This window comes from Eurypyga helias, unplaced genomic scaffold, assembly GCF_000690775.1.
Source record: "Eurypyga helias isolate BGI_N326 unplaced genomic scaffold, ASM69077v1 scaffold15101, whole genome shotgun sequence".
Classification (NCBI taxonomy): domain Eukaryota; kingdom Metazoa; phylum Chordata; class Aves; order Eurypygiformes; family Eurypygidae; genus Eurypyga; species Eurypyga helias.
The window spans coordinates 45,220-70,533 of NW_010231589.1; the positions used below are offsets into that span (position 1 = coordinate 45,220).

A 25,314-nucleotide genomic window follows, 5' to 3' on the forward strand; every position below is an offset into this window, starting at 1 on the left:
ATTTGTTCCAAAAAGCTAATGGTTTCTAAGGTCTGTCTGTACTAGAGAGCTCTAGTGTTCCCCACCACCAGTTCAGGTATGTTGTGCCACTGTCAAGTCTGGAAAAGTAAGTCTGACAAATACTCCATTAGCACTGCGGTGGAGCTGACATAATCCTTTCATTTGAATGCCCAGAGTGCTATTTCCTACCTTCCAAGGTGGTTTTGATTTTATGTGTGTGCAGGTACAGATGGCATCTCTTGGGAGATGTTGGGGTGACTGGGCCATGAGCTGCCTGGACAGTACTGTGAAGTGTTAGCTGGTATTCAGAGGATGTTCAAGGTTTAGCATAACTTTATGATATCTTGCTATTATGAAATAGCAAACTGCAAAACCAGTATATGGCAAGACATTGCCGAACCTGAAAATAGACCTTTAGGAGGAGAAAATTATTAAAAAATCTGTCAGTGGATCTGTTGGTTCTCAGACCTTTCATGCTGTAATTAAGACTGAATTAATGAAACCCTGGGCTGACTTCAGTGTAGCTGTGATTAGCCTGGTCTTCTAGAAACTGAAGAGCATCTCTCAGGTGCCTGTCCTCCAAGGAAAGCAGAGACCGAAAAATGCAAGAGTATTCAGACTTAGAAACTGCAGAAACAGTTCCTTCTGGCAAAATTTCTTTGTAATAAATAAGCCATCTATTCTGATCAGTTTTCAACTTCCTCTTCCCTTCTGGAAATAACTGTCAATGTCACAGCAAACAGCTGAGCAGCAGCTCTAGTTCAACAGGAGGAGCGTGTTGTAAAACCCCATGTGTTGGGTATGGCCACACACGTTTAGCTCTGAGAGAGAATGCAAAAAGAAAGAAAAATGTTAGTTTGCACCAAGAACCTAGATATAAAGAGCATTTTTGGCTTTGAGTTTAGCATTGGAAGTCTACACTGCAGTGACTGGCTGACAAAATATAATGAAAATTTGAAGTTAGGAAAAATGAGGCAGTTACCCTTCCACTGGAGCTACCAGCTGTGGGTGGGGGGGTGCTCACCAGACTCCTGAGCCCCTGAGACTGGTAGCAGTGGGCTGAGGGAAGCAGTCCTGGCTTTCCTGCAGCAGCATGGGGAGGGAGTGGGCAGCCTGCAGGTGGGATGTGCTTGACTGTGAGATAAAAAACCCTTGAGACGAGTACAGCTGGAAAAGTATCCTCCAGCTAAGAACCGAGGCAGAGCTGCAGATCCAAAGGAAACCTGGTGTGTGCTGCTGGTGTTGGAGTTTTTCATAGCAGGTGTGCGAGAAAGCAGGGCTGAAGTCTGGCTCTTGAACATGGGCACACCAAACTGCTGTAGGGTCAGCTGGCAAAGCGTAACTGCAGGGCTTAACCAGAAATCCTGGATTCTCTGCTGGTGCAGACAGACCTTAGGCTGTGTTATGTCACCAGCCTTGGGAATGGGACTCTGAACAGCTGAGCTAACATTGATGTGAGACAATACCCTTAACAATAACCGCATCTGAGCCCTCCTTTCCAGGTCAAATGGATTATCTCATTCCTGGAGTGAAAGGATCCCAGACACAAAACATATTTCAGACATTTGTGAAAATGGGAGGCCTAGGAGTAACTCTTGGCAAGGTAAGTGTGAACCTCTGTGCTGGCCACATTAGACCCAGCCTCTGAGCCATTGCTGCTCTGCTGGAAGTTTAGCTCATCTTAGGTCACCATGACTCCTTAAAATTGTGCTGTTGCTAGGCTGGAGTTGGGCTTTAGCAGCACCGTATGGTATACACAAGTACTTTTTTTGCACAATGCTTTGTCACATAGAAATGACATTTAATTTCTCTTGCTCCTCCCGTGTGAGCTAACATGAACAACAACAACAAGTCTATTCACTCTTGCCAGCTTCTGTGACCATCAGGCAGCGTTTAATGTTTTTCTTGAAGTGTAGTGATTTCCTTGAATGAAGGCTGAAATTAAGGACGTTTTGCTCTGCACAGTTACATCAAAAAATAGAGGAAGATCACTTCTTTCAAGTTTACCTAGTCTCAGGTAAAACAAGAGGGACTGACCTGTGACTTTTAAATTATTAAAGATAATGAGGAATTGACACTTTTGCTGAGGACGCAAAAAGAATAAACAGTTTGGCACAGGATGCAGGTGAGTTTCAAGTTGTTTTACTGTCTGTCTTTATCCTTTGATTTCTTTCAGGTAATATAGGAGGAAACAGAAAGAAAGTCAGAGGCAAAAGATTTAGGCCACGGTCTAATTCAACTGAGTAAGTCTGAACATAAAACAGCAAAGCCAAAAAGTACAGTTTTCATGCTTGTGTTTTGTAGATGGAGGTTAAGAGTACTGAGAAGTAGACAGCTGCATTTTTGCTCTGAGGCCCAATCAGTTGCTCACTGATAATCTGGTAAACGGTTTGGCTAATGTATTTCAACCTCTTTTTATGTATTACTTAAAAATTAACTATCAATTTTCTTTTTTATGTAGGCTTCCTCACAGTCGTTCCCATAGCAATTCCCAATGATGGTGGCAGCCTGCACCATCACTGCAGGCTTTTGTCTACAGTAAACTGCCATTGCTGAGTGTATCCTGGTTCAATACTGAATTTCTGATAACCTCTTTCCTACCCTTGTCTTCACCTTGGGTTGGGCCATTGCAGAGTTAGAGCTTTGTATCTCTGCCTACCTGCCAGGAGGTTTTAGGAGAGGTATCTGTCTGCTTTGAGAGTACCCTGAAGTTAAACGTTGTAAGCCTGAAACAGTCAGTCTTGAGAAAGTCCTGCAATAAATGGGTAATGAGAGTCCTTACCACGTGACTGATCCCCAGACCTTTCCAGTATGGCTTAGAGTTGCTTTCTTATTGATTTATTGGTTACGTTTACTGAAGAGCTCATGTGCAGTGCTCCCCATAGGAAAAGAGCCTTTCGTATGTACTTAAGCTTGTTGGTTCAGGCTCATTTCATGAATGAATGGTGAATGACTGGAAACATAATCTCTGGGCTTGTCAATCACTGGCCTGCTCTTACAGCACTTAAGCCACACGGGAATGAGCCCCTCTCTGACCATAGTGGCGATGACAGTGCCCTTTCCCTGTATCGTTAGTACTAACTGCACCTGTATGGGCAAATGGGCTTGCTACCAACCCTGCTGGAAACTAATAATGCTGACTCCTCTCTGGGCCCTGCTTTCTTCGGTTTGGGGAGTTTGAGTTTGTTCTGAAACTTTTCTTCTACCTGCAGTGCACTGTCTTGAGGTGAGTAGGATCAGAAAGGTTCATAGAGACGACTCTCTGTTACAAGTTACAGAAATAATAGTTTGATGCACATTGCAGTTATAACATTGCATGGTGAAAACGGCAACACGGAGCCAGAAATTTTAGCCCCAGATCCCTTGGAGGAGTTTATCTGTCAAGTGCCCCTGTGCTCTTGATCTTCATGCTGATAAACTCTTACTGGAATGTTATTTTGCTCGTTTTCTTTTCTCTTTGCATGAGACAGTTTGATAAAAACAAAATTAGTCTGACCAACTGCTGAGAATACAAATAACATCGCTCATTCTTCTTTAGAAACTTGTTCTGTGCTTTCTTTAATTTTCCAATTGTATATCTTAAACAAAATTTGTTTTTAAAAAAATAGTTTAAATTAATGATACCATTATTCTATCATTCAGCAGAGGTGTATGCTGAGGCTGAATTGGTCCATAAAAAATGAAAACCAATCAGCTCTTTTTAGCCTAGGCTGAACATAACTGCATGGGAAGAGTATTGTTCTGCGTAAAAGCAAAAAACCCAATGGATGTATCTTTCCCTCTTTGCTGCTCAGCTGGTATATTATACATTTGCTCTGAGAACTTTGGCTCACCAAATAAGTGGGTAGACAGAGAGAGTGTGAGTTGGAAATCTTTTTCCTTGTAAAATATTTTCTCCTTTAAAGGTGCCCCTGAATTTCTGCCTATTTTTCTGCTTTCCTTCTTCGTGCTTGTTAGGGTCTCTCAACCCAGCAGCAGCCCTGGTGCCAGAGGGAGGAGGCTTGTACTTCCCAAGGGCTGTGCAGCAGCCTGTTTGGGAAGACGCAAAACGTGTACGTTCCTGGAAGAGATCTGCCTAGCAGATGCTCTTTCTCCTCATGGGGTCTATCATGGACTGCATGGCTTGTCCAAGTCTCCTTGGTGAGCCCATCACCTCTTGGAGAGAGAGTTCCCACTGAATGATCCATGTTCTTTGCCAGTTTAGTTGGGGATGGGGAGAATTGCTGAGGGCACCCAGTGGCTTTGGTTAGAGAGAAAACTTCCCTTGCGAGCAAAGAAAATGGACTGAGAATGATCTAACTGTGGCCAGCATTTACTCATTTAGGAAAACAAAAAGCAATGCCAGCTGCTTTGAGGATGCCTCAGAATACATTGAGGCCTTTCCCAGAAATATTTACCTTCTTACCTTCTCTGGGAAGTACAGAAGGATATTGAAATCTATAATGGTGGATGGCATTTGGAAAGTCTACCTGTGTGGCCCTTGGGAGTCCAATGGACCATACTTGTTGAGGTGGAAGAAGGGGGTTAACACTGTTGGTCTCCCATTAGTAGCAGAGACAGTGTAGTTAACCACTAGAAAACTGGGTTAATTTGTGCTGCACCTTGTGCAGAATTCTTTTTTTTTTTTTTAAGCAGGTGCACACTAATACTGTTGCCTACAAAAGTATTTGACATGTGCATGAGTCTGCATTAACTGCACATATTATACACAAGGTGTTTTGTTTTTTTTTATATAGTCAAACACTGGATAAAGACTCGTGCCATCCATTAATCATTTAAGCAAAATTTCTTTAGCACGGAGCAAGGTTTGAGCTCTGCAGCACTCACGAGCAGCACTGACAGGAAGGTTGCAAGTGCATCAGGTAGTTCCTGAGAAATGTATTGCTCACCACTTTGTGTGACCCCTTGTACCTATCAGATATATGAGCAAGGCTTCTGCTAAGGGTATAGCTCCTTTGGGACATTTTTAATTGTTTCCAGGTTTTTAAAACAAAATTTGTGTTCTTTACTAAAGGCAGATGGTTCACGTCACACAAGGAATGCCAACAGGCCAAATGTTTCTGCAGCTTTTTCAGAAGCGTGGTTGATGAAATGGCCTGATAAAACAAGTTTTCTATGAAAATCAATCAGTTAGCCAGGAATGATAATGAGAGTTTTCTGAATAAGCTGACAGTTTAATTGGGAGCTTGTGTTAAAGCAGGTCCCAGGGAACATTTGATTTGCCAAATAGCGATTCTGACCTTTGTTAATTTGCACTGCTTTTCCTATAAGCATTTGTCTTCCTCGTTGTTATAAGTGATACAGACACCTTTGGCTTAGACTTTCTATTATATATTGTCTTTTTGCAGCAGGGTAACCCATGCATCTGAGCCTGGGCTTTCTCTCGCCCACCAAATCCCGGCCCAAGGCATAAGCCCAGGGGGTTTTGACCACCCCCAAACAGGGAGTCGGGATCACAGGTCAGTCTCCCCTGCCCCTGCATTCTGGGCTGCCGTTTTATCCCGTAAAAAGTCCCTTCCCTCAGTATACGATAGTTTCACTGTGGCAAAACACCGTGACTGCTTGGAGGTGCTCCTGCTGATGCAGCGCTAGCTAACCTTCCTCCTCGCCAGACTGAGGAGTACGAGTCCTCTTGAGCCCAGGTCTTTTGCCTTGTTGCATGTTGCGCTACAAGCCAAATCAAGCCATCGGTCTAGCTATAGGCTTACGTGTACGGACACCTGTGATTTAAAATGGGATTTCTCACTCAAAGACAACATGGATTCTGGCTGTTGCTAATGAAATGTGGCCAGGAAGATCAACCTAAGAGCTTTCTAATGGTATCAGGTAGTGGTCTGCAGTAACTGGAGTTTAACCTTTCTATAACAGATGAATTGAGGTGGTGAACGACAGCCTGTAATACAACCAGACAGGAAACCCTGCAACGCGGTTGTGCAACAGCTGCATGCTTTGATACGACCCTACACTTTGTTTCTAATACAGGAAGCCAGATTGGGAGTGTTTCATGGTTACCAAAAGACCCTTTCAAATTAAAGCGAGTCAAAAGTACTGCAGCAAGTACAAGAAAATGTGTAGTCACACCTACAATTAAAGCTAACGGCAGAAGCTTGTTAGTTCCTGGTGATGCTGGTGTCAACCTGTTGCATCACTTAACGTTCATCTGTTGCTGCGCTACCGCTCTTGATGTTTTCTTTCTCTAAGAGCCCAAGCTGGAAAGCATAAAGCACTCCTGATTCCTGATAAATGAGCGAGCTGAGGAAGCTACTTAGAAGCACTTGTGGCTGAGGGCGAGTACTTTCTGAGAGCTGTGGCTGTGCTTGCGCGGGGTGGGGAGGAGAAGTTCCAGAGCAAAAAAGGAGCAAAAAAAGTCAAAAATATGCTGCCGCTTTTGTCGTCAGTGTGGTTTGAAATATGGTGGGGGTTGAATGACATGATCTGGCCCAACCTTTACTCATATGAGCAATCCCTTGCAAGGCCTGTTCCCATGTGTGAGGTCATTGGATTCACGCTCATAAATAAGGATGGCAAGAACTGGCCCAGAAATATAAAAAATAACGAGGAATTTTCTTTCCCTTTTTCCTTGGTTAGAATTTGTTTCCTATTTCAGAGTGTGCTAGTCTCTATTATATAAAGTTGCTGATCACAAATAATCGTTAAACTGTTGCCATTCTTATACAACAAAATCAGACTTTCATTTGGATCAGGCAGACTCCTGTTTCTCCATTGCCCTTTTTTCTTAATGTGACAGAGGGGGAGGAATTTGCTAATCTTGTCATTTGGGGCTAAGAGAAACCAGGTACAAAAAAAGGTTTGTCTTCCCTGGTAATATTATTGTCAGATAATTAAACACCGTCTTTATTTTATAGTTTTCATGTAACTGAGTATGCAACTCGGATTATTTTCCTTAAAAGTGTGGTTTTGGTATCAAGATTGCTTTTGAAAAATGTGAGATAACTCTGCAGCCCACCTCCGTTACAGCTTCTTGCTGTCCTACCAAATTTAAATGATCATTGAAAAATCAGAGGGTGTAAAAGTTGCCATTGTAATGGCAAACAATTCGAGCCTTTTAATGGACTGAGGCTGAAATTCATTCCTGTGGAAAGGGCCAAGCCCAGGTTTCTGTGCTCACTTAGCTACTATCTTGCAATTTATTCTATTGCAAATTATTCTATTGCAAATATGTGTCTTCAACAAGCAAACTGCAGGATTGGAACCAAAATGCCCCTTCATCATTATTCTGAGATCATGAGAGGAGTTCACACCATGAGGTTAACGCTGGCCCTCTGCTTAGGGGTGAATTTTACCCTTAAGACATTAAATGAATGATGTATCCCAATGGTTTTCCAGATTAATCAAACCTACTAGTCTTGTTGTAGGTCAGATTTTCTCATGCAGTTGTACACATTGCCTAGTCCTCACCCAACATCCATACTGATTTATTTGCCATATTCACTTGCATTTTGGGGATGAAAACATCCTTGCTAAGCTTGTGCTGTGTGTTCTCAGATTTTCTATTCTTGTTCTTCTGCTTTCTCTGTTCCTTCCATTGCTTTCTGCAGGTATTTAAACCCATGGTTCAAAAGAGAATATAATGTAGCTAAGTGGGTAGAAGATGTGAATAAAAACACTGAAGGACCATACTTTAGGTATTTTGTAAATTAATTCTATATAATTTTTAAGAGCTGTTCCAGCATATACAAATATCTTGGGACTCCTAGCTTGTATAAATCAATACAAGTTACTGTAGGTGCAAAGGGCCCCTCTTCTTTTGCTGCATTTTGATGTCTGTTTTTGGCTTCATGTGCAATTTACAATTCTTTTCCTGAATGTTTTAATGAAGCCATTGAAAAGGGTGTGTGTAGTGCATGCGTTCCCACCGTCATCTATAGCTTGTAGTAGCTTTCTCATCATTTTATGCCAAGTAGTGTTTTATGGGCATGAGACATACTTATCACTAATGAAGTAGTATTAACTTAAATAGAATGTAATTTACTGAAGCAAGTGGTTTCATAACACATTGACTCTACCCACTGTCTTATATAGTGCATACTAAAATCTAAATGAAAAAAAAAGAATAAAAAGTAGTGGTATTTTACTCTCAGCCTGTAATGACATAATTTACATATTGTAATTGGAAAATTAAAATTATGAGAATATACTCTGTGCTCTATTTATCAGATCACTAATGAATCTGTTACAAGTGAGTGTAGGGTTCAACCAAAAATATCCCTTGTTTTTGAAAGAGGAAAGTGTGTATTATTTGATACATTCTAAGTGAAAGAGAAGAAGCTTGCATGAGGCTGGCCTCCCTGTTGCGCATGAGTCAGGAGATGGAGAACATTTCAGTAGACTCCCAAAAGGAGTCCCAAAAATCAGTAGACTCCCAAAAATCCCACAGCTGAGACAGAAGTTTGCTTCAGCTCAAAAAAATCAGCTAGCATGGGAGACAATTTATGACGAATAATATAAAACATGAAAGAAATGGATGAAGCTGTTGAGTTGGCCTATCAAAAATGAAGCTGAAACAAGAATCATAAAACACAAAGAAGAAGAATATAAAGCAGAACCTTTAACCAAAACAGTGAAGGATGGTAAGAATGAGTAAATAGAATCTTAACAATAATTTTGCTATACTAGTAGACCTAACGACAGTGCAAAAGGGCAGAAACATTCAGTTAATATGTTCAGTGTGCATGTGGGAAAAATCGTGATGGATTTGGGTCAGATGCTAATGAAACACTTCAATTCCAATAGTAACGTTGGCAGATATTAAATAGCAGAGTGGGAATTTAGTCACTTTTAGAACTAAAAATGTCCCATAGTTTTAAAAGAGCATAAAATTGTCACTCCTTAAAACTGTTGTGTTTGGTTTCGAGAACTCTTAAATCACAGAGTAAGTTGCATAAAGGCTTTCCAATGAACCACTAGGACAAATGAGGTGAATCTAAGCCTGTCAGTCCTGATCTTTCTCCTGAAAAAGGAGTAAAAAATCCTGACACAAGAACCCAAAGCTTACAGGAGGTTGTTGTAATCGTGCCAGCTGCTATCAGCCAGGTCTATGCTGGTGCTTGGACGTGCAGGTAGGGTGTGTCGTGAGTCTGGTAGTTCTACTGTTGCTGATTTTAGCATTAGGGTACAGGCTTCAGTTCTGGTGTCTGCAGTTCAACAAGCATGTTCCAGACCCGGGGAGGTTTAAGCCTTGAGAAACCGTAGAAGTGACTGCAGGGCCTCAAGCTGATCAGTTTAATGGAGCAGCCAAATGCTTACCTGATCATAAAACCCGCATAGCTGCAAATGGAGCAAAGTCATTGTGGGCAGTCTTTTAGATTACCAGCCCAAGACTGATAATGACCAAAAGCCACTGGAAGGTGAAATGAGGCAAACTCATATTAGAAATGAGCTGTGGCTTTATTAGCAAACCTTTTCCTAAAAATACCCTATGGACCTTTGCTGTTCAGGCAAGGCCATCAGTCACTCACCATAATCTAAACCCATAGCTGTCTTTCAGGGTGTTTTTATTCAAAGCCCTCTAGTTGCAATAGACAAAGACATTGATGGAACATGACAATAGCACTAATTTAAAATATGTTACTTTAAATGGTTTAGTTAAAGAGGTTTAAAGTCCTGTGTGGATACTCTTAATTTGGGTTTTTTTTGTCTTTTAATATCAGTATATCTTGATTTATTAACTAGATTAAATTGATGGGAGCATCCCCCGCCCCTGAGGGTTTTCAACTGTTGCACTGAACGAATCACGTTTCTAATTGTATTTGAGATAACCCAAGCATTTTTTGCATGTCAGTGAGGATTAAGCTGACCCATGTGAGTTTTAAGGGCTGTATATCTGCAGAGTTGAAACATAAATTAAAAATTTTACACCATAGAAGCTTACTAATGACTGCCTGCAGCAGTAGCTTTAGAAATGAGGGAGAAACTAGAATAAATTTAGAAACCTGTATGTCCTAATTAATTGAAGGAACCACGGGGAAATGTTCCACAGGCATTTTATGGAAGGCAAAGGATCAATTCTTCTCCCAGGATGAGTTACCATGGGCTTACTAGAGATTGAACTGAACAGTTTTGCCTCAAAACTCAGATGCAGTTTTGGTTAATCTGTCACAGAAAGGAAAACATTCCTAAGAACAGTGTGCCTGAAGATCGTAAGGATGGGTTTTGAGCCTGTGAAATGATTCACAAACAAAACAAAACAAATTTTGTTTGATAAACCAGAAAGACAGGATGAAGGCAGCCTGTCCAGCTGATACTACGTTTTAGGAGTCATAGCCCAGGCTAAGATACTTACACCAGATAATTAGCTGAGTAGTATTTTTGTTGCTTATCATCCTTGATTTCTCTTGTCTTTTAAAGACACCCTGAAAGTAGCACTGCTGTTTTGCTTGTCTCCCTGTAGTTTTAGGAATATGTTGATGACTGGTCCTGTTGCAGGTACAGCTGAAGTAGAATCAGGAAAAAAAGACAAAAACACTTCCTACAATTCCTAGGAATGTTGCAGATTTTTCAGAAAATAGAGATATTAGTCATCACAAAGACTTTCTTCATCAGCTTAAAAAAACCACCCTGTATAAACCAAGATTTGTCACTCTGATACCTGGTGTCCTAGTTATTAATTCTTTTTTTCTAGTCTACAAGTCTAATGGGTATTTCCATATAATTACTTTTTATTAATGATAATAGTAGAAGAATAGTCTCTGGCACCAGAAAGCTCCCAGCTGTGGGATTCCCATCTGTAAGAAAATAAGATCTGTAAAGAAAAATCTCATTTTCCTGCTCAAAGACTAGGCTAGATTTTAATTGTATGTGCCAGGTTATAGTTGTGCAACCCCAGCAATAAACCCAGGCAGGAAACCTTTCCCTGATTTCAGCTTTGCTGCAAGGGGTGTTGTTTTTCCAGGGTGATACCTCTGCTTGTTTTTGTTACTGCCAATTACAGTGGCTACTGCGCAGACTGACCTTATTTATATAATTAAGGATTACTCAAAATCATCACTGAATATTGAAAGACTCAGGAACCATGATGGTATCAGAAAATAAACCCTCAGAATCCCGAATTACGGCATTTCTGTAGATAATTAGAGACAAAAAAGACAAGAAGGCACCTTCTGAAGCACTGAGCTGCCTACATTTGATTTAATGCAAATACTGACAGTAACTTAGATTCTGTGGGAGTTGTTTAAGTATAGAAATAGTTTACAAAGAAAACAGGTTGTTTAGATGGGTACCCGGGATTCATACCCAGAGGGAAAACGGCCCTCCCATATCAGAAATGCATTGGCAAGGAGCATGGAGGGCAGGAGACAACAGGCTATCCATTCCCCTCCTATTTTTTTTGTGCTTTGTTGTTCTTGGCGTTGTTCCTTGATTCCTTCTCAGCTCCTCCTCAGCTGATTGTTAGCCAGAGATGGCTCTGCTGCTCTGCGAGGTCCATTGCCTTCCTCTGTGAGCATCCAGCTGAGGCCAGAGCTGTGACCAGCCATTAGTTCCCTGCTCTTGCTCAGGCAGCTTTTGACTGTGCTTAAAGGAGAAAACAAAAAAAAGAAAAAGCTTTCTCCATTACAAACACAGCAAAATATTGTCCTTTTTGGCAGCCAGTGAAAAAATGCCTATTGGCATCCATAGGATCAGGATTTCATTTCAAGAGTTAGGGAAAAGAGTTCATTAAAGCGTGTGAGTGCCTGCTTCTGGGGCATCTCTGTGCAGTGCTTAAAGTAGTGCTCAAGCCACAGCCTTTGCCTTTTCTGCAGCCCCCCACCAGCCAAGCCAAACTTCTGCTGCTGTACTTTCTGAGAAAATTTAGGCACATCTGTGGTTTTTAAAAGGAACTGCATTTGAAGTGTTAAAATATTTAGCCACATCAGTGTTTTTAGAAGGTCCTAGCTTCTTAAGGTGGGATAATTTAGGCTGATGATGTCCTACTGAACCTACAGCAGCAAAGGTCAGGCTAGGCTGATAGTATCTACAGTTAGGCTTGAAATGCTTTCACCAGGTTGAATGTTAACTGAATTGCATTAATTTCAGTCCATGAAACAGAATCAAGCACTGCTTGTGAACAGTTCAGATCTGTCAGGGCCACCTGCCCTGAGTTCGGCTAAAACAGCGCTCAAAGTCGCACGATGTTTAGTCGTGTGACCTGGGGACGCGTTTCACACCGTCTCTTGTGGGCCAACACCCTGGCCGTTCGGGTGACAAGAAGGCAGAGCAGCAGGTGCCTGCTGCAGGAGGGCACACGCTGATGACATCCCGCTGCCAGTGTTTTGTTGTCAGTCCCAGCGTGGTCTCCCCACACTCTTAGTTTCAGCTTCCAGGACAGAAACAGAGATGCAAAATGGCCACTGTATGTTGCTTTCTGGTTGGAAATGAGAACTCTTGCAGCGCGGTGAGGTGCATGGCTTCGTTTGGGGTTGGCAGTTAAAAACCTCTGAATCTCTGTCGTGACATGTACAGGGCAAAATGTGGTCCTAGTTCCTTGTATGAATTTCTGCTGGAAGCAACATTTGGCATGAAAGCTAATGGATTTGATAGCAGGAGAACTAAAACCCCAATGAAAGCTAAATGGACCCCACCCTTGACCAAAACTGCCAAGTTTTGCCTACCTTTAACCCCAGCATTACCCGCAAGTGTCCCTGAATGCTGTCTTTCTTCCATCCTCTAAATGAGAAAGGTCACTCCTGGCTTTTTCTCATTTAAAGTATACGTAAATCTGCTGATACACAGCACATAGACAATTGCAGGGCAGAACCTGGAAGGTGATCAAAGTCACCTCCAACAACTGTGCTTGTCACACAATGTGCATTGTAAGATCTGTGAGCAGAGGCTGAGTCGTGATACATTCTCACAGTCTCCACAGGTGTCACCAACAGTGACAAAAACGAGCACATATCTCTGTAGCAGAAATAAGTGGTGAGGGCCTGTGAGGGGAGGGCAAGGTCATTTCTGTAAGTGTGCAACTGCATTCTCCGTGTACTTGGCTGTAACTTTGCACGTGCAGGTGAGCAGCGGTGCGCACACCGGTCGGTTAGGCATGCAAACCCTAAGTGAGCGGGCAACACGGAGGGGTTTTGAGAAGAAAGAGATGTAGGCAGCTACGCTGGAGGTCTGGGCTTCGAAATCTTTTGGAAAGGCAGCATCGTGTTTGAGTAAGGGTGCAAAGCCACCTGGCTACAGGCTCAGCTGGGGATCCTGCTGAGGACCTGCTGTGCAGGGAAAATGCTCAAGATGCCTCATCCTTTTGGTGGGGTTTATTGCTCCTTCCAGGATCACCTATTCATGCTGATGGACAGGTATATTGACCACGGCTTTCCCTCTCGCCGTGGCCTTCTCTTGTGGTGCCTAAAATAACCCAAGGGAAGAGCCCGTGGCGTGCAGGACATGACGTGTTCCCTGGTTGGGGTGCAAGGGATGGGAGATGCCTTCATCCTGTGTGCCACCTCTTGGCTGTGGTACCTGTATAAACAGCTTTCCGATAGGGATTGCCAGGTCAGATCCAACACCCCCCAGTTCCTTGCTTCTAATCCCCACTTGCATCATTTTAAATTTAACCATGAAGATTTGAAATCCTCCTGCAGCAGTGGGGCAAAATTTGTCAATAATTGGATTACTAATGATATGTAAAATCTGCTCTCCTTCTGTTCCCCCCTTTCTTCTGTCTTTATTTTTTTGATTCTAGATCCACTAATAGTTTACTGGTGATCTTTATCTGTCCAAGTGTGGGCAGAGATGAGAGGACTTATATGGGTAGTGAACAGCAGGGGGGCACTGCTGAGAACCTTTCTCTGGATATATATATTTTTTTTAAATAACCTGTTTGGTTGCATGTGCAGTTTGGTGCCCAGATCTGTGGTGCTGGACATACGAACGCCTGGTTTTATACTGCAGTAGCTGTTTAAAGTTTTCTTATTGAAGGCGTTCATGTATGTCCAGTTCATCTTAATGAGTGATCAAAGTGCATGTGCTGAAGACGTACTGTTAGTATTTGGACAGTTGTACCAACCTAAAGCTTTTAAAAGGTTCTTGAACTTAGAGGCTACAGTATGAGGTGTTAGAGCACTGTGAGCTGGATTGGGGAGCTCTCACCATACAATTTCCATTGACACCTTGTTGCTCGCAGCTACCGTGAGTCATTGTTTTTATGGGAGACAGGAGTGTGCTGTTGTAGGGAGCCTCAGACACAACAAAAGCATACACTAGTCCAAAATAAACTAGTAATTATTTAAAGGTAAATTAATTTCACTTGGTAGTGGAGCTACAAAACAATTCCAGACCCAAAAGAGTCCCTGCCTTGTCTGTAATCCTCTTCAGATGAAAGGACCTGATCCTACAAGTCCCAGAGCCAGGGATGTGGGACTGTCTGCCGGGGGTAGCTCCTTGCTATCAGTGATCTTGACAATGGTCCTTCTCACTGGGGTCTACAGCTGCACAACACACCTCCCTGTGCCGCGTTTGAGGGGCTTGGAAGACCTGTCTCTAGAAACCGAGGGAAAAATTCCAACTTGAGGGACACATAAAGTTCGTAAGACAGTAGGCAGCAGTGCTTAGGGAGGGTGATATGCCTGACTAGTGGGAGGCCTTCTTTGAAAAATGCCCTCAGTCTGCAGAACAGAACAAGGACAGGGTAGCTCAATTTTTCTACTTTGAGTCTTTTCTTCACTTTTATTCTGCCCAGATCTAGAGCCTGATAGGAACCTCTCAAGTGGGAAAAGTGCAGAATCTCAAAACAGAGGCATAAGAGTTTCTCTTGGGTATAAAATTTCAGTCAATAATGTGCTGCTGCCTTATTGACATGAAAAGAATGCCTTTCATGTGATACAAACATTTACTTGCTCCTGCTTACTCTACTCACCTTGTACAGAAATGCTGATTGCCATTGACTAATCAGTCCATTTTTGTATATTCTCATCAGACTCTTTCTTTGGCTGGAACAATATGCACTGTATGATGCTTGCATGTCTAATAATTTGTTATTAGCACTTTGTATATGCATTTGTTACTTCACAACTAACAGTTTGGCCTCCAAGTTGCATGCATTTGTGTAAATGTGTTTATAAAATAATAGATTTATTTGCTATGTTTGTATCAATATAGGAGATGTCTAAGAAACGCATAAAGACACCGATAACTGCCATTCAGTCACTGGCAGAAGACCTTGTTCAGCGTGTATTTACTCAATCACTGTTTCTATTTAGGCTTCATAATGCCACGTCTATATTTTAGATGTTTTTATTCAACTGCAGATTTGTTAATTTTATAATGATTAATTATCATACCATATAAAGCAGTTTAAGAAATCCTTTTTGTTAAGCAATACAATTCTAATAGAAAGTAGGAAATTTTATTTTTTTCTTCCAGTGTTCCTGAAAGCTGTAAATACCTTTATTCATATAATGAAATTACTAGATTACTGAACAAACATCTTTATCTCCCTGATACTGAGCTAATAATAAACTATATACTTGGTTCTGAACCAAGCTTCAGAGTAATGGCAGTTGCTGTTGCAGTGCTGGGACCTGAAGACATCACATTTATTTTGTGTGTTTCAACATCTCAGGACACTGTCTCCTGCAAAGTCTCCATCTTCATCCACTGGATCTATTGCTTCCAGCAGAAAATACCCTTACCCGATGCCACCACTTCCTGATGAGGAGAAAAAAGCCAACAGGCAAAGTGCCAGGGTACGTGTCCCTCTTCTCTGTGCATTTTGTCAGTGATTGATTTACTGGTAGGTTTTTAGAAGGAGGGCATGGCAGATCAGCACCTCTGATGAACATTGAGAGCAGCAGTGGCATTTCCTTGGCATCCTTATCTCCAGAAGCTGCTGAAGCTCTGGCAGCAGTCAGGGCAGCCTTGGTGGCTGTGTTTACAGATAAACGTTCAGGTTGCTCTTAAACCTGCCCTAAAGCCCAGATTTCACTAGTTTTCTTATGTCAAGCTGAGGGCGTGCCCAGGGCAGCCTTTGTGCTGCGGGGGACAGGCAGCCCTGGGGCGGGCTGTGTGTCTGGCTCTCCTCCCGTACCCCTTCCAGGGGTCTGGCACTGCCAGCGACTCACTGGGGCTGAGGTACGGCTGCTTTCCAGCTTTATGGAAAGGTAACTAAGCTCCAGTTAAGGAGGGTGTGGAGCTCTTGCATCAAGGTCTTGCAGACCTGGAGGGACTTTGCTGCTGCATGCCCTGAGCCCACCCTGGGGAGCTGGGCAGGAATCACTGGAACATGCCATGGATGCTGATGCTGCTCCGCAGAGAGATTTTCAGTGGCTGCCAAGAGGCAACACTGGCTGTTGCTTCCTTTGTGTCAGTTCAGACATTGCAGATATTTGAATAAGCAAAAAATCCCTGAAATTTGCTTTAGGAGCTTTACTTGCAATGGCTTTAGTGCGTGTTCCTGATGGAGATGAGATTCCCATCACTGCTCCCTGAGAAAAGGAGTGGAGTGCTGCAGGAGGGACCTGCAAGCTGCTACCCCCAGTCCTGCTCGGGCAGAACGTTGTGTGAGATGCACGCAGGGTCTCCCCGCGCAGCTTGGGGCCGGGGCTGCACTGGGGTGTCTCAGCCCTGGGGCTGCTGTGGCACTGCCTCAAACTCACAGTGGAGACTCCTGCTGCTCTGAGCAGAGTTAGGCAGAAGAGAGTGGCAAATTATTAGTTAGCGTAACCCTAAGGTGAACGCTGTCTAGTACAAATTTGATGCTACACTGATGGTTTTCCTTCAAACTCTCTGCGCTCCAGCTGTGGATATTTACTGTGGCGACTGCAAGTTGTGCTGAAATGCTCAAGGCTTTGTGTTCTGAGGAGACCAAGAGCGTAGCCTTGGTGACCCAAGTGATGTAGATGCAGTTCCCCAGACAACCTCCTCCCACTGGGTAACAGCCTGTCTTACCTTGGTGTTCAATGTGTGTTTTGTGTTCCTTTTCCCCCTCTCCAGCTATGGGAGACGTCCATTTAGCTGCACTGTTTTCCTGGGGTGACATCTGATCTGTTTACTTCGAATTTTTTAGAAACTCAGCATCACTGAGTCATTGCACATTCATCTGCTCTTCAGACAATTTGAAAGATCAACAGAGATGCCTGTGATCACAGTGAGAACCTCCTCCTGCAAGGGGAAAAACCAGTCTTTTCTTTCTTTCTTTTTTGTTGACCAATATTTTATGGATTTGATGAACAACCAAAATAACAACAATTAACAGGGGATCCTTAGCCCGGATGTGACAAGGCTGTTCCGCATGATGACTTACCTAGAATCCCAGCTGCAGTCTGTTGGCCAGTCCCGCGTAAGACAGGTTGTTCTCTGGTTTAACACAGCCCCGAGTCAGACCAGAGTGGAACTGGGAATGTGCCTCCTGGAGATCCCAGCCGATGTAAACTTGTACACCGTATGCATGAACCTTGTGTTCTTTACTTTCCACATGTAAGGGATAAACAACATACTGTAGTAGAAATTAGCATGCAGGAGTAAGAAATATAGGATTTTTTTGTGACAGGATTTCAAGCTTTGGAAGGCAACTATTTGAAACAAATGTCAAACAAACAAGGATTATATCTTTTTTTAAACCTTACATGTTTATAATCTCAGTATACAGATTGTATATATGTAAACATTTGATAATGTCAAAAATAGCTGTTATACATAAGTGTATTTTGCCAAATGCCTAAAGAAACAGTCATGACTAACATCATCACACTTCACATTTTCTAATATTACGAGCAGACGACTTTGGAAATACAGAAAGTGCAGTACTGTAAAACCCTGTCTCTCAGAAACTGGTGTTTGACCAAAATCTATACTATCTTTTCAGTATCTTACACTGTCTTGACAATCTCAGTTGTATGGTAGACTGCAGAAACCAGTACAGCAGCACATTGTCCTAAATCATTGCAAGAGGAACCAGCCAAAATGCGTTGTTCCGTGAGACGGCCAGTGTATCCTCTCACAGGTGCAATCAACAGGGATTCAGCAGATGACAGAGACGGTCTCAAAGTGACGTGCAGTCCAAGCTTATCGGACATTTGGGAATACTAAGTAGTCAATTCAGGATGTGGTGATGTGAAGTCCTGGTGAGAGTTGCTGTGTATTTTTGATAGAGCATTGCAGACACTGCTTTAGATGGCAATGTGTAGCTAATGGGAAGCATAACGATTTCACTGCACTAAGTAATAACAGGGCTGGGCAAGTGGCCAGTTTCATTGCTGTCTTTTAGTTTTTGTTACTGAAATCGCCTTTACCATCTGCTTAAATGCTGTGCTTGCTGCCCCTGGAGCCCCCTTGACACTTTTTGGGGCCTTGAAGAGAGAACAAAAAAAATTAGAACAGGGGGACAGACGACAAATGAACCCTTTACCACGGAGGTGTTAATCCTGTGTATAAGTGGATGGTTAGGTTTCTAACACCTGAGACTTCTAAAGGTTGTTGTAAAACAAATGTCTTTTGATTGGAAATTTGCAGTCGGTAAGGAAGTGGACCATATGAAATCAGTTTATAGTTCTCCAGCTTTCCAAAATTGACTAATTCTTAGCTTCAGGTAGTTGCTAATTGCAGAGTAAACCACCCGATCCTGTGTGGTGCGGTTGCCCTTGCCCAACAGCCGTAGGATGAATTAAATATTATTGTGATGGGAACATCTACGGTGTTTCTGAACCTTCTACCTCTTCCATCTAGTTCCTTTAATAAGTGGACCCAACACTTGCAGCTTTTTAATATATTTTTTTAACTTTTAAGTCTCTCGATAAAGTCAAATATATGTAAGATTAAGAAATGTTTAGAGATGTCAGCAACTGTAAAGTATGTAAGATTTTTAGAAGCACTATATTTTATGATTACGCTGTGTGTTGGATTATGACCGAATACTGGCCTTGGAGTTCAAATGATTTTCCTTCACAGTCGACAGGTTCTGGTAAGTATTTTGGAAAAAGACAAAAATGAGTGAGTGCAAGTGGATGCAGACAGACCACCCGGAGGGAGCCAGTCACTTATAATTGCTTTCGGGAAAGATTCTGCACTTTCGTGAAGACTTAAATATCCGCCAGCACTGCAGAATATTTTTTGCAGAGATTTAATTTGAGCATAGTTAACTGGATTAAAGATAGTCGGCAACGTATAGCTCATGAAATTAGGGCCTGAGCCATCATCACTTGAAATCACTATTTCTTCGGTTGATGTCACTGGAGTTCGAGCAGGACCTGCAAGGAGTTCACCCGCATTAGGACATTATGCTGACCCCATAGCCGCTGTGTTACTCTGTCGCCTGGGAGCCGTTTGTCCCTCCCATATTAGTATCTTGTCTTTAGTAACCGGACTGTTTATCATGTGCCTTTTCTGGTATTTTGTTTGGATACAAACTAGCATGTAATCTTGAATAGTCCTGTTAGGTTTCTGTGCGTGTTTTACGTTTGCTGGTGTTCACTCTTCCCTTTCCATTTTGCCTTACCAAGGAGCAGCGAGGTTTGGCAGACTGAACTGGGTACAACACGCTGGCTCTTTGTGCAACGTTCGTAGCTTCTTGTCTGGCAGACAAATGGCTCTCCTGACTCCACTGTGTTTTCAGTGTAGTGTGTGCTTTCGGCTTCGCTTTTGCTTTGGTGTAAGTCATTTGTAGCGTGTGATGGTGCAGTTCCGTGTGGAGCGTAACTTTAGCAGTCAACGCATTCAGAGATATGTGGTGACTGGAAGTCTAGTTATGAGCGCTACGTTTAAGTTAAATAAACACTGGCTTTCTCTTTGATGGTCTGGAGTGAGAACATTGCAGGACTTGGGTTTTTTGCAAAATTCTTCTGCAGAGAATTTCGCATCAGGCCGGTAACTTCGAGACCTTGTTGTTGCCCATACCTGAATGCACTAGGGCTGTGTGAGCCTCCAAAGCTGGGGAAGGTCAAAGAGAGTTGTTTGCTTACATTCTATGGATTCCTGCTTCTAAAGCGTAGTGTGTTGGAAAGCCGCCAGATTAATAACCTTGAAGATTGACAATATTGCCGCTGTAGTCAAGTTACACTGGCAGTAGCAACGTAAGCTGCTGCGTAATGCCTCATCTGGCCTAAACCAGAGTGCTTGTCAGTAAGGTCGCTCAGTCATTTTGACTCATTGGGAGTTATGCTTTCATTTTGGGTTTATTTTTGTTTTTAATAAATGACCTAGTTATTGCCAGCTGCGCTGAGGATGCCTGTTGGTCAGCGGTTCTTCTCAGTACGAGTAATTGTCCATATGAGCACAGGACCTGCAGGATGAGGGTGATGTATTTCAGCGTGTGGGAGAGGAATCTTGTATAATTTGAAATAAAATTAATCCGACTAACTGATGGTGACTGGAAAATATTGTATCCAGATAATACTGCTGCACAATGATTCCAGTGTTTAATGAGTAAAAATTCACCTGCTGATTCGGAATTTGTTGGCATAAGAACTTCAGTTATCCCTATTACTGGCTTTCGGTGAACAGCCTCAGGCAGCATACCAGAAATGGTTGTGCTTGATTGATAATTTAACTATGATTTTGTTATATTTAAATAAGTAGTTTTATAGAGGTGGTTCATTTTCTGCAGCCTCTCTCTGCCTGAGTTGTGAAATGAAGACTCTACGTGCTAGTTACCTGGTTTGAACTGTGACTTGACTCTGCAGAGAGCTATTTCCAAATGACTTAAGAGTTTTGCTCCTGATATATGAGCTGTTGAACCTGCTAAGCTGATGTACCCATGAGATAATTCTGATTGTGCTAATGAACAAATGGCCCTTTGGGTTATAGCCTGAATTAAAATCAGGAAGAAGTGTTGTCAGCAGCTAGTGTACTGAGTCCTCTTCCCTGAACTCTTGTTGCTGGTTTTAAATGAATGGAGTGGTCAGCACCCACCGACAGCTGTTTTCAGCAGCAGAACTCAGAACAGGCACACACACTGTTCCCGGCCGGCACGCACTATAAGTTCTGACCAAGTTTGCAGCCATTTCACTGCTTAACGAATAGGACAGGGTATAATGTGAAACAGTGACGAGACTCGGTAATCCTGTGGGATAACAGGTTAGCTCTTAGGACTTGCTCTGTCCTCAAATCCCATACTTAGCTGTTGTAAGCAAACGTACCAAACTCCAGTGTAAAACTTGGCAAGCTCCTGCTCTCCTCTGGCCCCTTTCCACTCCTACTGAAAAGCATTTCTGTGAACGGTGATTACATCCACCAACAGCCTCTGGTTGGCCTTGGTTGGCCAAGATGGAAAAGCTGCTGTTGGTCGCCTTTCTGCACAGTGGGCTGGATAAGGTCTTTCCAGTGCTGTTAATACATCTTTGACTCTTGCTACGGTGTAGGTGATGGAGCTCCATGTCCCATGTGCCATTGCATGGGCAGGGCCATTTGGTGGCTCGGTCATCCCGTATCTTTCTCGCCCTCCGGCACTGTTGAAGGCTAAGCCTCTTTCATCACTGAGTCTGTGACCTGGAAGTCACGCTATGTCCTGCTTCTCTTTCTCCAAGCCTGAAGATCACCCATTTCTTCAGTTATCTGAGTGTCTATAACCATTAGCAGACTGATGGGGCACTGTAATCAACCAGTGTGAGGTTCTTTACCTCTTTTTTTAAAGAGCTTGAGCATTCTGGTCTCCCCTGAAGCCAGTTTTTTTTCCCGGAATGGATTACCCATCGGACTGCTGAGCTGATGCCCCGCTACCTGCGTGGCTTCCAAACCATCAGACACCTACCAGCAGTACGGGATTGGGCCGTGATCAGAATTCCTGACGACAGATGTGAATCCAGTGCACGCGTGCAGCTTGTCTCCCCGTGACGGCACGGTGGGGTAATGGTCCTGGGTGCGCATGCTGCTGTTTGGCTGACAGAGCAGGGAAAAATGAAAACGGCGAATCTGATTGTGCAGACAGAGTTGCAACACAGCAAAGTGCTAAGTGTGATTTCACCAGAAACAGGAAATGAAGTAACACTGCCTGTCATCTACACTAAAAAAACATCTTTGACCAGAATACCTTCCAAGTCAGCTTACGAAAAGCTTTTCTGGTCCCTCGAGTACGGATGCTGATGTAAATGAGAGTTTTGGAAAGGGTAGCTGGTACACCCAGCATGGGGCATCTTGTCATTCCACAAGTTTCCACAAGTTTTTTAGAAAAGCACTGTAAGAGTCAACATCATTACTATGTTATCTCAGCCAAGCGACCAAAACGAGCAGTAAAAGTAAGTTCAGAACACAGATATGTGGGTGGTTGCTCACACTTGAGAAATTTCGTACCTGACTTCCGAATTGGCTCACCTAGCCAGGTCCGGGGCTTCACTTTCCTAAAATCCAACTTGTAGCAGTTTCAAAATCACACTAGCTAAGCCAGTTTTGAAGTGTTTAAAAACTTGTGCTACACAGACAGGCCCTACTTGCACTGTTCCTCAGAGTGAGATGAGGAACGCTGGGGAAAGTAAGCGCAGAGCAGTTAAAAAGGAACACATTCTCTAAGGGAGAAGTACAGCTGTCTTACGCTGGTTTTAGTTAGCAGAGCATAAAACGTCAAAGCAACAAGCTGTTCTTTTTTCTGCTTCTGTACTCCTCTGAATAATAACGGTTAAAGAAAATCTTAACATGAGGCCTTAAGACCTTATATATGTAACTTTAGCATGGAGAGTCTATTTTTACAACCACGTGGGAAACTGTGTATATAGGCCTGACTGACCTTGTAAGCGTAGTGGTGCTAGTAGCTCATCGTGCAGTAGCGTAAGGCGCGGCGTAGCGGGAACTGCTGGTTTATTCTGATGATCGGTACGAGGACTCCTGCTCACTGCCTGTCTAGAGACTCTGCATATTTTGTGCTTGGAAATACAGTCCAGAACATACTCAAAACTGTGAATATATAACCGGATTTTTTTTTTCTTAAGGGTAAAGATATATAACGATAGGTAGTGTTTTATATAGAATATGGTACTTATTTTTATTGTTGGCATAAATGCAAAGTATTTTTTTCAGAATAGCAAAGCATTACAGACTTTTTAATCTGCTGGAGAAAACACTATTTACAGTATAACCAGTTCTTTTAGCAAAGCTTTCGGGTGGTACATACCAATTGGCTCTACCAGCTTCATTTTGTGCTACCGCTGATCTTCAGCATTGCTGTAAAAAAAAAAAGCTGTTTTTTCACTCATACTAGCCCTTATTAGTAAAACATTTAGAGAGGGAGAGGAGAGCTGTGTTTCGGCACTGAGGCTGGGCTAGTATTGGCAAAAACAACCAATCTACATCATGCTGTTGTCTTTGCTACGTAAAATCCTTTAAAAATCATACCTGATGTAACAGAAACGTAAGGTTTTGACAAATGCCAGAACGAAGCATTGCAATTTAGAACTTTCTAGCTCTGAGCGCGGTATTTCTGTCGTCAACATCACAGGCATTGGGCTGTTGAAGTGAATGAATCTGGCTTTCATGCAGCTGAACAAGATGTTGCTTTTTATAAAACCAAATAATTGTAATTTGGGGTTCTAAATTCCCGCTCACTTTGAATAACAGCATCACAGTATCCACTTCTATGAGAGTATTTAATACAAATGCCTGTGGTTTTCAATGTTACTGACATCCTGTAACATCAGTAAAGTGACTTTCAATGGCAGACTCTCCCGTGTAGTTTGTTCTCGTTAGTCCTTACGGTTAGCACTTCCTGTTTCATAGGTCTGTGTACAAATAAAGATGCTGCATGCGTGGGAAAAAAAGGCCAGTGGCTAGTAATGGAATACAGGTGCTATTTTTAATGGAATACAGATGTTATTTTTCCAATTCCAGGGTTGAGAGTGATACTTTAAGCTTCCCACGTCTTAAGAGTCTTGCTGTTCTCAAGGCAAATCTAAAATTGCTGTTCCTTAGGTTTGCATGTCTGAGGGCAGCCTAGTAAAAACACCTACTTTCTAAACTTTGCCCAGTTGTTCGCTCAGCCCCATGTCGTGTATCACATTAGCATCCTTCCCAGTGTGCCTTCTGGGAAAGAGAAACCCTTCATTCGCAGTTGTAGATAACTTTCTCTAAAGCAGGTAACCTGACATTCCAATTTCCCACTGAATCTACTCTTAATGGGGAAGCGATTTTCACAGGTTTCAGGTGGTGTTTTTTAATGACAGCAGATTCTGTAGTCAGGCCCCAGCCACCCTGTTTATGATGTTTATGTCTAAACATGATGATTTATCCTCTCAGTCCTGGTGAATACCGTGGATTTTTGAGATGCTTATGGAGAGCAAAAAGCAAATCTTTCTTGGATAAACTCGAAGTTGTTCCTGGTTTTGAGTCAGTCTGGGTTCCATTTTTCTCTGGGTTCACAGGAAGATCCTTGAAGAAAGCCCCGTTGGTTCACACTGTTGTTCTTGCAGCGCTTCACTGCCCAGCTGCTGGCTGGTGCCAGGAAGTGTAATTCTGCCTGGGGAAATAAACTGAGGAAGGCTTGGTGTGTTTGTTACTGGTCCCCTTCCTTCACTGTTCCAGGCACCCGTTACGCCTCTCATAAAAAAAAAATGTAACCCTCACCTCCAAAAAAACCCCCATGTATGCAAAATAAGCTGAACACATTTTTCAAGCCAAGTTTTTATTCATAGGCACAATTTCAGTCCCACATATTATTTCACCAATAATTTGCATCATTTATTGCATAGCCTCATACCTGTGTAGGAGTGTGGAACCTCCCGGGGGGGACCCAGATCTTTTAGCAAGTTACACTTATCTACAGGAATGTTACATTCATTACTGCCTGGTGTTCCTTTCGTTAGTAGCTTCAGGCCTGTGGTGGGTGGAGAATTGGAAGAGCAAAAGCAAAAGCAAAATTGCAGATCAAGGTAAAACAGCTTAAGTGAAGGGAAAAAAAAAAGTGGGGGGAAACAGCCATGCAAAGGCAACTACTCACCACCTCCCACCAGCAGACCAATGCCCAGCCAGTCCCCAAGAAAGCTGCTTTGGAGAGACTTGCCCACCCCTGCCCCCGGTTTACTGCTGAGCTGTGGCCTGGAATATTCCGTGGGTCCTTCCAGGCCAGCTGTCCCCGCTGTGTTGCCTCCCAGCCTCGGCCGACTCCCTGGGGTCACAGAGCGAGAAGCACGAGACGACCCTGACGCTGGACAAGCACTGCTCAGCAACAGCTCAGACACGACGGGTGTGTTGCCAGCACTGGTTTAGTCACAAAGCTAAAACACGGCACCCTATGGGTGGCTATAAAGAAATTAAATCCACCCCAGCCAAACCCGTTACAAGACCAGAAACATAACTGAGCAAAAATTTGAGAGAAATGTTGTGTGTGCAGTCAGCATTTTGGTAAAGATGGCTCATCTTTTTTAGGGTAAAATGAACAGTGTAAGGATGAGTATTCTA

At 42.9% G+C, this 25,314-nt stretch overlaps 1 protein-coding gene across 1 annotated transcript in view; it reads left to right on the forward strand.

The window, feature by feature from the left end:
- The window catches only part of ADAM22 (ADAM metallopeptidase domain 22), a 55,480-nt gene extending 37,749 nt beyond the window's left edge, over nucleotides 1–17,731 (forward strand). Inside the window, exons 23-27 of the mRNA XM_010161134.1 lie at nucleotides 1,503–1,603; nucleotides 2,177–2,243; nucleotides 7,560–7,646; nucleotides 15,563–15,686; nucleotides 16,933–17,731. Of these exons, the coding sequence (XP_010159436.1) occupies nucleotides 1,503–1,603; nucleotides 2,177–2,243; nucleotides 7,560–7,646; nucleotides 15,563–15,686; nucleotides 16,933–16,953 (400 nt within the window). The 3' untranslated portion in view covers nucleotides 16,954–17,731. The remainder of the gene's footprint in view (nucleotides 1–1,502; nucleotides 1,604–2,176; nucleotides 2,244–7,559; nucleotides 7,647–15,562; nucleotides 15,687–16,932) is intronic.
- Nucleotides 17,732–25,314: the final 7,583 nt, after the last annotated feature.